Source organism: Rhipicephalus microplus, chromosome X (assembly GCF_043290135.1).
Source record: "Rhipicephalus microplus isolate Deutch F79 chromosome X, USDA_Rmic, whole genome shotgun sequence".
Classification (NCBI taxonomy): Eukaryota; Metazoa; Arthropoda; class Arachnida; order Ixodida; family Ixodidae; genus Rhipicephalus; species Rhipicephalus microplus.
Window position 1 is genome coordinate 320237661 of NC_134710.1, and position 13144 is coordinate 320250804.

At 45.8% G+C, this 13144-nt stretch overlaps 1 protein-coding gene across 2 annotated transcripts in view; it reads right to left on the reverse strand.

Annotated features, from left to right (window-relative positions):
- Nucleotides 1-13144, reverse strand: part of LOC142776252 (uncharacterized) — a 42236-nt gene that overhangs the window by 17035 nt on the left and 12057 nt on the right. For both annotated transcript variants that reach the window (XM_075879585.1, XM_075879586.1), the window contains exon 3: nt 450-1225. In XM_075879585.1, coding sequence (XP_075735700.1) covers nt 451-1225 — 775 coding nt within the window. In that variant the 3' untranslated portion in view covers nt 450. The remainder of the gene's footprint in view (nt 1-449; nt 1226-13144) is intronic.

Below are 13144 nucleotides of genomic sequence, written 5' to 3' on the forward strand. Positions count from 1 at the left end.
AGATATACATTCATGACGATTTTTAATGGTCACAATGTCAATGAGAGATACACACAGGTAGTAGGTACTAATTTGAAAGCAATGGTAATGAAGAAATGAATTAATTTAGTCAAAAATAAAAAGGCAGAAATTAAAATTCCTCAAGAATTTCTCCTACCTTGCCTTTTTATCTATTCTCAACAGGAGCAGACACTTTGACAGGAACTGCCTTAGCTATGAAAATATAAAAGCCATTTTGCAATATGCGTGAAAAAGGGAAGCTTGGGGATTAACAGAAAACAAATTTGACAGTAGTCCTTCTTGTGAAGACAAAGCATGAAGAGGCTGGATCGAGCAGGTAACTTTTAAGAGAAGGCACACAGAACACACACATACATGAAATGACAAACAACGTTCCCATAATACAACCCAGCCTGGGGTGAATACCCTCAGCGAGGACTCTCACGTGCCTCAGTTGGAGTCCTGCGACTTGGACCGCGACCGGTCCCTGCTTTTGAACTTCTCCCTGCCTGCCTCGTCAGACTCTCCCTGCGCTGGGCTACCGCTCTGCCTCGGACTGCGCGACCGTGAACGGGACCGCGAGTCCTCTTGGCCCTCCTCTCGTGGGCTGCGGGATGCACTGCGCATGCAGGAGTCTCCGTTCACCGCCGGACTGTGGCTTCTATCCCGTGGCTCGCTTTCCTTGCGACTTCGGCTACGGCTTCTGTGAGACTTGCGCGAGTCCTCTCGGCCCTCCTCTCGTGGGCTGCGGGATGCATTGCGCATGCAGGAGTCTCCGTTCACCGCCGGACTGTGGCTTCTATCCCGTGGCTCGCTTTCCTTGCGACTTCGGCTACGGCTTCTGTGAGACTTGCTCCTGCTCCTCTCCTTGGTCCTGGAATGGCTCCGGTGCTTGCTGGGGCTCTGCTCCTCGGACTCGCTGCGCCTCTTGCTTCGGCTGCGTTCTTTGGACTTGGAGCGACTAAGGTGCCTGCTCCGGTTGCGGTCCTTGGACTTGGAGCGGCTGCGATGCTTCGAGGAGCTGCGCTTCCTCGACTTCAAGCGGCTGTGGCCTCTGGATTTTGATCGGCTCCTTTTGGTCTCGCGGCGTCGAGAGCGGCTCCGATCCCTGGACTTGCTGCGGCTCTTGCGCCTGCTACGACTGCGGCTCTTTCGCCGGCTTCTGCTGCGGCTTCTCCTGCCTTTGCTACGAGAACGCTGGCGATGCCTTGATCGGCTTCGGGACCTGGATAGAATATAAGACCAAGAGAACATTTTGGTGTCCATGGGCACCTAATTCTAGAGAAAAACATGAGCGTGGCTAAGAAATGCTACGTCTGTCTTTAAAGACCAACTACGGCGATTTTTTTAACCATTATGAGATAATGATGCTATTTATGTTCCCGAGACACTCTTGCCACGTCCTCGATAGCTGAAATGCTCAACAAATCCGAAAATCATTATTGATTACTGAAAAACTGCAATACCGAAACCAAAACCCAACAGAGTGCACTTATACGTGCAACATAATTATTTGCCTGAACCATCTTGAGTGTGCATAACGCCCGTCAGATGGCACTACCTGTCCCTGCCGTCCATGGTGATCGGCTAAAGCGCTTACGCTGTTATGGTGGATATATGGCAAATCGTGTGTGGCTCACACACACCTAACTACGGAGCAGAAACCTGGAGACTTACTAAAAGGGTTCAGCTTAAATTGAAGACGACACAGCGAGCAATGGAAATTGATTGATTTGTGGGGTTTAATGTCCCAAAACCACCATTTAATTATGAGAGACGCCGTAGTGGAGGGCTCCGGAAATTTTGACCACCTGGGGTTCTTTAACGTGCACCCAAATCAGAGTACACGGGCCTACAACATTTCCGCCTCCATCGGAAATGCAGCCGCCGCAGCCTGGAATCGAACCCGCGACCTGCGGGTCAGCAGCAGAGTACCTTAGCCACTGGACCACCGCGGCGGGGCAGCGAGCAATGGAAAGAAAAATGGTAGGTGTAACCTTACGAGACAAGAAGAGAGCAGAGTGGATTAGGGAACAAAATGGGGTTAAGGATATCACAGTTGAAATCAAGAAGAGAAAATGGACATGGGCCGGGCATGTAGCGCGTAGACAGGATAAGCACTGGTCATTAAGGGTAACTAACTGGAGTCCCAGAGAAGGCAAGCGATATAGCGGGAGACAGAAGGTTAGGTGGGCAGATGAGATTAAGAAGTTTGCGGGTATAAATTGGCCGCAGCAAGCACAGGATTGGGTTAACTGGCGGAACATGGGAGAAGCCTTTGTCCTACAGTGGACGTAATCAGGCTGATGATGATGGTGTGGCTCACAACGCGGCACCCGTTGCCACCTATCACACGACCACTAACGCGGAAAAAGAAATCTCACGCTCAACCAATGAAGCGCCTGCCGAAGTCGCACAATTCATAGACAGACGCTAACGTGGCACGCCAATTCCGACACCTTCGCCAGGCGAAACGCATGTCCCATGCACAATGTTGCCATTAATTCTGGCAAGAGAGATGAGGGTTTCGAGACAAGCCATAAAATTCATTTGAAAAGAATCTGCAAAACTCTGCACTTTGGCATGAATGGTGCAAACGAACATATGAATGTACTCAGGGAATTTCACTAAGATCCATCAAACCCGAAATATCTCCGAAGTTGGCTTTTTTAAGCATGGTGAAAAAACACTGCTTCTGAATACACTGCTTCTGAGTAGTGGCTTCTGAAAACATAGCACAGCAAGCAGCCTGGAGTTTTGGCGCTTTCTCTTCTCTCTACAAATGACCCTACTGGCTCAAAATCACAGGTCCCAGGCCTAGTATCAGCCAGTGGATGATTCGAGCATGGCACGCTCGGTGGTTACTGAGACCGCCACGGTAGGCCGCGACCAGCCCAGGTGTGCGCGCATGATCCCACGTATTCAATGAAAAGAGAAAGCAAAAGAGCTCGAAGTATGCAAGCGTCTGTGACCCATTTTGTTCCCTCCTGCCATCCCTTTCAGGGCTTTTGTTAATACGAGAAAATGCGACAAATATTTGCTGCGGTGAATTCACAAGGCGAAAAGTTCCTGTAGTGAACCCATCACATGAATAAACCGAAATACGTTTTACGGCCAGATGGTATTATTTATGGTCGACTATCCATGTGCATGGAACATGCCCCTCATCAATCTACTACTTATCAGCTTAGCAGTTGGGTTCTACTTTATAATAAACTAGCTGCATTCAAAGCCTGCACTCACAGCGCGTGCCCGGTATAATCAAGCCCGATGATCAATGACTCCACCATCCGAAAACACCGCAGAGTACGGGCTGAACTATCCTCTTATTATGGAGACATTCCGTTGCCACACTTCCTCCTAGAGGCATCCTGCTCCTGCTCTCCAAGTGGTGACCGAAACTTTGTAAACTGTTTTTTTGTTTTTATTCAATGGCTACCACCTCGTTAATAGACACTTTTCTAAATTGCAACGTTAGCAATCCTGCTATGCAGTTTGAAGAAGTAACGGTGACTTGCCATTTAGCGCGGCTTGCTTACGCAATGACGTGTGAAACGTTATGTTTGCTCTCTCGTTATAAACACTCATAATAGACAAGCTCCAACACATTTAACTAGGACCGCGCCTCTGCTTGAACAACTACATGTGTCGCCATTACCTGTTCAAACATGCAGTGCAGAGAAGTGCACTTGCTAATTATGAAAAATGCCAGAGGCAACAAAACTCATTTGTCCCAGCACGTGAGACAAATGGTAATGATATGCTTGAATGTTGAGCCCGGAGGCAATTTCAATTTTCTAAGAGCTCCTCAGAAGCCCCGTGATTTAATCAGTCTACTTGTTAAAGTGACACTGAAGAGATACCACCGTGAGATTACCGCATCAAACACCATGATGTCAATTTCGAAAGAGTTTATGGGTCCTACATAACTTCTACTCGATAGAAACTAAGTAAATTGTAATCTGCGCACACCATAGACCTAGCATACTAAGTGTCAAAAACATTTCCTCGAGCAATGTCGCGAAAACACGAAAAATACATTTTGAAAATTCATACGCTGTTTCGTCAGCTGTTTGTAGCTTTGAGAGTGCTTGTTTCCTCAATCCTAAAAACTATGTAGCTCACTTAGCACGGCGATGGAGAGAGGAGCTGGGCGGAGTGTAGAAATCAGTCAAAAAGGCTCGATTTACTTCGCAAATCTCGCCGGTGGCTGTGATTTTGTTCTTGCCACCATCCAACTGAAACAAGGTTACTGTGAGGCCTGGAGCAGCCACAGCATTAGGTGTTCTGAAACGTGGTCGCTGCAATCACTTGTGAAATAGCACATTGGTGCTCACACAATATTAATTTGTAACATATGAACTCAAAGCTCGATATAATAAAACATCGGTTCTAACGAAGTAAATAAAGAATAGTCTTGCAATAGATAGTGTGTAAAAAATAAACCTTTATAACAAATTCTCGCATATAACAAAATTATGTTCGTGTAAGATGCAACTTTGTTATATTGAGGTTTGAGTATAACGTGCTGTATGCTTTACCGAGTTCCACGTGATCGGCAATGCTGCGTTCTCAAGGCATATCAATACCACGTATGTGCATTGAGGCAGTTATGAGTCTGCTACGTAATATGATTCCGGCAGTAGAGAGCTACAGTTTATCTCCCCACTTCCTATTGCCTGCGGATACATGGTTCCCGGAGCTGTTGACGCTGTAGCAGCAGCCACGGAGAGCCTGTAGTGATACCTTGTGGCATTTTGTGCAACTACAACAATTTCTTTTCCCGTTTTTTTTTTTTTCCAATTGCATGGCTGCTCTAGTCGAAAAAACAAGACAATGTAGTACAGTTGAACCCCCCTACCAAAGACACCGGATATAAGGGCCATTTTCCAGCATACTTACGATTTTCCTCTGCTGCATATTGATTCTTTCGTTACCGTGCAAAAATGGTATTTTTCAATTGTCTAATAGAGATCGTTTTTGCCAGTGTGAAAAGAACTAAAGCACGCATTGCGGCATACCAAATTTAGCACAATGAAATGCTCTCTTAAAAAAAATATGCATGTTCTAGAGTAACAAATATATTTTAGCATGAATCCAAAATGTGAAATGTGTGACTTTTGGTTGCCATCTGGTAAACAGTATGGTAAAAACTACAAATGCAAAAATATTCATAATAATGAAAGTTCAAAATATACATTCCGAAAAAAAAAATGACCCAGGAACAGTATAAAATATTAAATGTTGTATAAAATATTCCTATCCTAATAGACGAAGAAAATAAGAACTGAGGTCCTGCTTTGTAGCTTGTGCCATGTGGTGAAGCATTGCTTGATTTTTCGTGAGACACAAGTGAACTCGTACACTTTTCTCAGTGAATGTTTGCTTTTCTTTTTATTTGCAATAAGAGCCTCCAGGTCTTCTAGCAAAGATGGATGCCTGTGATGTGAACAATCCCTCTACATATCGAATGTCTAATGAACTTCGCTATTTCGTGTAGCATCACCTCTTTCCAAGAGCCAGTTCACTCTGCATAGGTTGGCATATGCATCCAAGCACATTTCTTAGCAGTTAGCTCATCGTCTTAAAAAATGAACAATATCGTGCGCAGTTCGAAAACGTTTCACACTGCTCCGTAGTCAGAGCCAGGACGTGCTCCAGTGGCCTTACGTTGTCGTTAGAAGCTCTGCAGACGACGCCAGCACACCGCTCCCCAGAGAAGTGTGGACCTCATAGGTAACCAGAGTAGCTATAAGATTGCACACAAAGGTCAGCAGCTACACACTTGCAACAGAGGAGACAAGTTGAGGTCGTAAACAAAACAAACCCATGGACGGCTGCGGATGTCCCCGGCTGACGCAAATCCTGGTCGCTATAAAATCTGAAGCTGAGGTGCTATCATCCTCGAACTCTGAGCTTATCCTCACTCAATTCAGGTGCGGTTGCAAAACAGTTTCGAGCGGCACGTGTGTTTTTCAGCACTACTGCACATCCATGTGCGCATGCTGATGACACCATAGGAGTAACTAGTGATAGTGGATGCGACTTTGTGCCTGATATAACAATACAAGCAAAACCAAGGCTGCTGGAAACTGGCTGAGGCCACCTCGACACTTTCAACAAGCGGCGGACTTTTGGAAATATTTTTTGTAGAATGAATTTCCCCGACTTTTCGCAACCAGTCTCTAATGAATAGCTGGCAGGAATATATAAGCAGTGGCAGATACTCAACTATTTCACCAAGGCTGTGGTGGGTTAAGATACGCCCAGGGGCCTTTGCAGAACCTTACAGGGCTACCTTTCGAGATGAGTAAGGAGAAAGAACAGAGCACCGGGTTGGTGTACCCCACTACACATAGGGAAAAAGCGGAGGGTTCCCGGTCCGCACTGGGGATCAAACCTGGCAGCTCCCGCATTGAAAGCGGACTCGCTAACCATGTAGCCACTGCTGCGGTCCGAATTAAGGTCACCCTCTATTTTATATTCAATTTGCCAAGGTGACATAATCATGCATCTGTTAATGTCAGTGTTATAACGGCATCACTGTAACGTTATTGGGCCACTGTGCATGAATAACAAGGGAACCAGCAAGCAATCTACGGATAACGCAAATATAACATCACAAACTTTGCATCCCACGATGACCATTTACCAATGTGGCCGTTTTAATGCAAACAATCTACCATAGGATGTATTCACTGAGCAACTACCACTTGGCGGTGCCAGTGAGTGCGCCACCATAGCTGTGGTCATTCAGTTTTCTGGCATGTTTGGTCTTGCTGCACCACACTACGACACTGTGTTTAAAAAAAAAATAACCTTCGGTTGTAGCTTAACAATGACATCCATGTAGCAGACAACTAATTTGGAAACTGCTGCGCTAGTGCCCCTAGCAGGCAACGTCGCACGAATACCTTCTATGGAGCCGTGATGACGGAAAATGAGTTTTTCATACTGACTGTAACACCTGTCAGTACTAGAACTTTCGGCATAGAACAATTCGATAGACTCTTTTAGCTTTTCAGTGAATTATACATACAGCAACACTGAAGGCAGGGCAAACTGCACAAACACTTCAAAACTGTACACAAGAAAAAGACTACTACGTAGTTATTATTATTATTACGTTAAGTTTTATTGGCGCAAGGGCATCTAAGGCCAAAGAGCGCCAGTACAAGTGTTGTTTCATTTCGGTTATTAGTTTAAAAATTAAAACAAATGATGTGTAGCAAATATCTACAAACCATTTAAAACACAGTGCAATTAAAAGAATGTCACTTCGATGAAAAAAAAAAAAAGACTTCATTTCGTTGGCTGAAGTCTGTGAGGATAAATTAGTCTGCCAGGCCCAAGACCCTCGCAGCTGAAGTCCTTGCTTGAGCAAGAACTGCGAAGGCTCAGACATACTTTTTATGCACCAGGCGGTACCCCACACTTGAGGTGCAGCCTGGTGGCTAAGATGGAATGATATTGTTAGAAATTTGACTTTCCCAAGATAATGAAGAAGTCTCTTAAAGTCAACCACTGCATCAAGTGATAAAAACAGCGCTGGCAGAAGTGGGATAAGATATCGATAGAGCTCCCTGAAATGGGTCAGTCGTGCTTGGTGAAGCACAGCCCATTGTATGAGGACATGCACAACGGTTAGACTCTCTCCACAGTGTATACATGTAGGTGGATCAGTGTCTGTCAAAAGGTGTTTATGTGTGGCATACGTGTGGCCTATTCTGAGCCGTGTTAGAGTGACTTTGGCGAAACTGTTGAGTTTTTGTGGGACAACTTTTCTCAGCTGGAGTTTTACAAGGTGGAGTTTGTTGTCGACTTCTCTCCCATTCAGCTAGCCAGTGGTTGTGTAGACCTCTACGTACAACAGGTTTTAGATCTACACCCGGAACAGAGGTTATATCTATGGTTTGCCGACCAGCGGCTTCTCGTGCATTTTTGTGCACTATTTCATTGCCCGCAATTCCAGAATGACCTGGAACCCAGCAAATAACAATAGAAACTTTTAGGTTGTAGGCTGCATAGATTTCGTTAAGGAGCTTGTTGAAAGTAGGGTTCTTGCTGTACTTGCCACAAGACAGGGCCCTGACAACACTTAAAGAATGTGTACACTATAGACTTTTGTATCTTGTGTTGTTTAATGTGTTGTATAATAAGCAGGATACCTTAGGCTTCCGCTGTGAAAATGCTGGTATGTGTATGCATGGTTCTGGTGTCCGAGAACTTTTGTCTATAGGCTGCACAAGATACAGATGTTTGAGACTTTGAGCCATCAGAGAAGAACGCGGTTAAACGATATTTGTGTTCAAGGGCCAAGAAATGTTGCTCAATGAGTGCACTTGGACAATTTTCCTTTATGATGTCTTTGAAAGACCAGTCACAAGTGACTGGACACTGCTGCCAGGGAGGGATGAGTTCGACATGGTCACTTTCCTCTAAGTCATTGAAAAAAATTTCAAGTTTTTCTACTGCAGGTCTTATTGCCAATGGAAACGATGGGCGATAGAAGGACGGTTTAGGTATAACTGGGCAGTAGACACATCGTTCATAAGTGTTTTGCATAGGTGCTGCTTCAGAGACATGATCTTAACTGCATAGTTGACTCCTAGATATGTGCGCTGATAGTCTAGTGGCCACTGATCTGACTCTGCATAAAGGCTGTGAATAGGGCTGGTACGGAAGGCACCAAGTGCAAGCCGGATACCTAAGTGGTATACAGGGTCCAACATTTTCAGTGCTGTCCTTGAAGCTGACTGATATACTATCCATCCATAGTCTATGCGTGACAGAACCAGGCTTCGAAACAGAGATACGAGACAGTGCCTGTCTGTCCCCCACGGCTGATGCGATAAAATCTTTAAAAGGTTCATGGTCTTGAGACATTTTAACTTCAGCTGTTTTATGTGCTGGATGAAGATGAGTTTGGAATCAAAAATTACACCGAGGAATTTTTGTTCTTTCGCGATGACTATGTTTTGTCCATTCATTAGTATGCAGGGGTCAGGATGCACACCTCGTCGCCTCGAGAATAGCACACTAGTAGTCTTGTCAGTGTTAAACTTAAAACCATTCTCGTCAGCCCATTTTGCAAGTCGGTTAACACCTAACTGTATCTGGCGTTCGCATACAGTCAAGTTACACGATTTGAAACTAATTTGAATGTCGTCCACGTATACAGAGTACGATATTGCAGGTGGAATAACAGCGCGAAGAGAGTTCATTTTAACTATAAATAGTGTGCAGCTTAATACTCCTCCCTGCGGCACTCCATTTTCTTGAAGAAATGTGCGCGATAACAGTACCTATTCTTACACGGAACTTCCTTTCAGACAGGTAATCTTTTAAGATGGTAATCGACCTGCCACATATTCCGAAAGACAGTAGATCTTGCAGGATTCCGTATCGCCAGGCAGTATCATATGCCTTCTCAAGATCAAAGAAAACAGACAGACAGTATTGTATACGACTCGAGGAGGACAAGATTGTCGGTTGTGGATTTAGCTGTACGGAAAACAGACTGGCACGAGTCCAATATGCCGTTGTATTCCAAGTAATAGACCAAGCGGCAGTTAATCATTTTTTCAAACACTTTGAGTAGGCAGTTTGTGAGGGCGATAGGCCTGTAACTTATTATCGAAGAGGGATCTTTGCCCTGTTTAAGGATTGGTAGTACTATTGCCTCTTTCAAGCAGATGGTATTTTGCCGGTGTTGAAAATCTTGTTGTAAAGTGCTAAAAGGCAGTTCAGGGTTTCATCAGGGAGATTTCTGATCATTTCATAGGTAATTGTATCAGAACCAGGAGCAGAACTTCCACAGGAACCAAGGGCAAGCTTCAGTTCATATAGTGTTAGTGGTTTATTGTATCTGTCTGATACAGGCTTGTTCCGGCACAGAAGTACACTTTCAGCTACGCTTTTGTGGCGTAAGAACTTAGTGGTAGTTTTCTGAGCTTGACATTTTCTCGAAGTGTCCGCCAAGAGCGTTTGCCTGTTCTATTCTATCACCACAGTCATTCACCAAAGGGAAGGGATTTGGGCCTTGTCCTTTAAGTTTATGCACCCTATTATAAACCTTGCTGACGTCTGTGTAGGAGTTTATTGAGGATATATAGCATGTCCAGCTTTCCCGTTTGGCTATACGGCGAGCATGCCTGCCATTCGCTTTGCAACTTTTAAAGGTTATCAAGTTTTCTGCTGTTGGGTAGCGAGAAAAAGTCCTCCATGCTTTGTTTTGGCGTATTTTAGCAATTTCACACTCCCGATTCCACCATGGCTTTGTGTTAACCATATCATTCCTGGACTGCGGTATGCACTTTTTTGCACAAGTAAGAACATATTCTGAAATATAGTTGGCCATCTCTTCCAAATGGTCTACCTCTTCGAGGTGTAGTGTACATAGCTCTCTGAATTTCACCCAGTTTGCAACATGAAAATTCCACTTTTTAGGATAAGACGGCCAGTCATCCCGTTGTTTTGTTACTAAAAGAGTTGGAAAATGGTCACTTCCATATGGATTATTAATAACTTTCCAATCTAAGTAAGGTAGGAGTGACAGTGACCCAATGACTAAATCTATGCATGAATATGTATTGTGTGTGGTACTGAAGTATGTTGGCTCTGCCTTATTGAGCAGACAGGCTCCAGATGCGAGAAGAAAGTTTTCTATTGCACGACCTCTGGCATCACATTTGGTATCACCCCATAGCAAACTGTGAGCATTAATATCTCCGATTAACACATATGGTTCTGGAAGCTGATCAATAAGCTTTTCGAACTCCGTTTTATTGAATGGTTCGTCAGGGGCTATGTAGATTGAGCAGATAGATATGAGACGGTTGAATAGAATAGCGCGAACAGCAACAACTTCAAGGGAGCTTTGTAGCACAATGTGCTGGCATGCTACGCTTCTTTGTGCAATGATGGCCACCCTCTAGAAGCGAAATTGCCACCATTTCGATCTTTACGAAAAACCATATATTGATTTAAGAAATTCACATGAGTCGACTTTAAATGAGTCTCTTGAACACAGAACACTTTTGGCTGATAGTCATTAAGCACGTCTTTGATATCATCTAGGTTTTTAAATAGGCCTCTGGCATTCCACTGTAGTATTTGTGTGTCCATTTTAGATGCGTTTTGTGTTGTGTGCTCAAGGACGGAAAGTAAGCTCACGGACCCTTTCCAGGGGCCGTGACACGAGATTTTTCTTTTTTTAGATCGGTCGACAGAGTCACGGCGATCCTTAGGACGCCCTCACGCTCGGTGTTGCGTCCATTGCCTCTTGCGAGGCGCTGGACAGGCGCTCTTGCGAGCGCTGCGTTTGCTTTGAGGGCCGCGCCTCAAAAGACAAGACCTTCGCGGCCCCCAGCCCGGAGGTTGGTGGGTTTTTCTTGGATGGCGGAGCAGCACTTTCCGCAACCGCCGAGGGGGCGGATGGCGTCACCGCTGGCTCACTACGCGTGTGCCAGACAGGCGCCGGGGGCCGTCGTGGCGCTGCCCCCCCCCCCCCCCCGACGCGCCACTTCGGCAAAGCTGGCTTCTGGTAGGTAGGACACCTGCCTTCGTGCCTCCCTAAATGAAATGTTTTGTTTTACTTTAATTGTGACAATTTCCTTTTCTTTTTTCCAGCATGGGCATGACCGTGAGTATGCGGCATGCTCCCCATTACAGTTCGCACAGTGAGGAGAGTTTTCACAGGTATCAGATGTGTGTTCTTTAGCACTGCATTTCGCACAAGTTAGGCGGCCTCGGCAGTTCTGAGAACTGTGGCCGAACTGCTGGAATTTGAAACATCGGAGAGGGTTCGGTATATATGGCCTCACTCGAAGCTTGATGTACCCAGCCTCAACGGAGTCTGGCAGTACACTTGAATTGAAAGTATCAAGTGCTTAGTCTGGATTTCTTTGCCATCACGCCTCATCCTAATTCGTTTCACGTTTACGACATTCTGTTCGCTAAAACCCTCAAGGAGTTCAGCCTCCGTCAGCCCGAACAGGTCATCATCTGAAACAATGCCACGGGTGGTGTTCATGGTTCGGTGTGGGGTTACTATTAATGTGGTATCTCCAAATTTCACTAGATTACACAATTTTTCATATTGTGTCTGGTCGCGGAGCTCCAACAGGAGGTCACCACTTGCCATTCTCGATGCTTTATATCCTGGGCCAAAGATTTCTGTCAAAGACTTTGAAACAAGAAAAGGTGAAATTGTTCTCACTGGTTTGCCGCGTGTGTCAGCGTGGATAATGTGGAACCGGGGAAAGGATACTCTCTGGTGACCAAAAAACTGGAAGACTTCATCCGTGCGCCCTCTTTTATGAGGGTGATCAGGGAGTGGGGGGAAGGAACTAGCCATAAGAAAAGGTTTATTTTCGGCAGCGGCGCCAGCCACCCACCATGGAGTCCTACAAGGGGATGCGCTGCAGGGTCTATAAGCACAGGCCCGGCAGACGCCAGCTGTACACCACCACTATAACCGAATATGGTGTACCCAAGGTAGGATAGCCACACAGGGTTAACCCTTGCCACCAGGAAACACGCAAGTCAACGGAAGTACAGGACAGGAAAGATTTTAAAGTAAGAGAAAAGACAAGATGTGAGGGGGAGACAGGAAAAGGCGACTCTAGATTCCCCCCAGGCGGGTCAATCCGGGGTCGCCTTCTACGTGAGGCCAGGGCCAAAGGGGTGTGTTGCCTCTGCCGGGGGGCCTTAAGGTCCAATCACCCAGCGTCAGCTTAACCCCCAAGATCCCCTTTTCCCGGACATGGCAAAGCTACGCACGGCTAGGCGTGGGAGGGAGTCAAAACTCTCCCGTTAGCTCGGGTCCATGGTGTCGCTACACACCAAGCACCTACTTGCGCAGGCACCCCTGTGGGGGACTACAACGTAGTTTTTTTTCTTTTTAAATAAAGCACATTTCACCTTGGCCAGATACCACGCACAGTGTGCACATGCATCACGCAGTGCCTCTTCGTCACTTCCGAAATGCGCCGCGAACATGCCCGGGTACCTACCAACTCTCGTCGCGGTACTATTCTTACAGAATAGCCTGTAATTCTTACACAGAGCCTGGAATACCGCTGCCGTGTCGTCTCCTCGTGCTTGCGCCCATTTAGTATTGCTTCACGATGCAAGGTTGAGG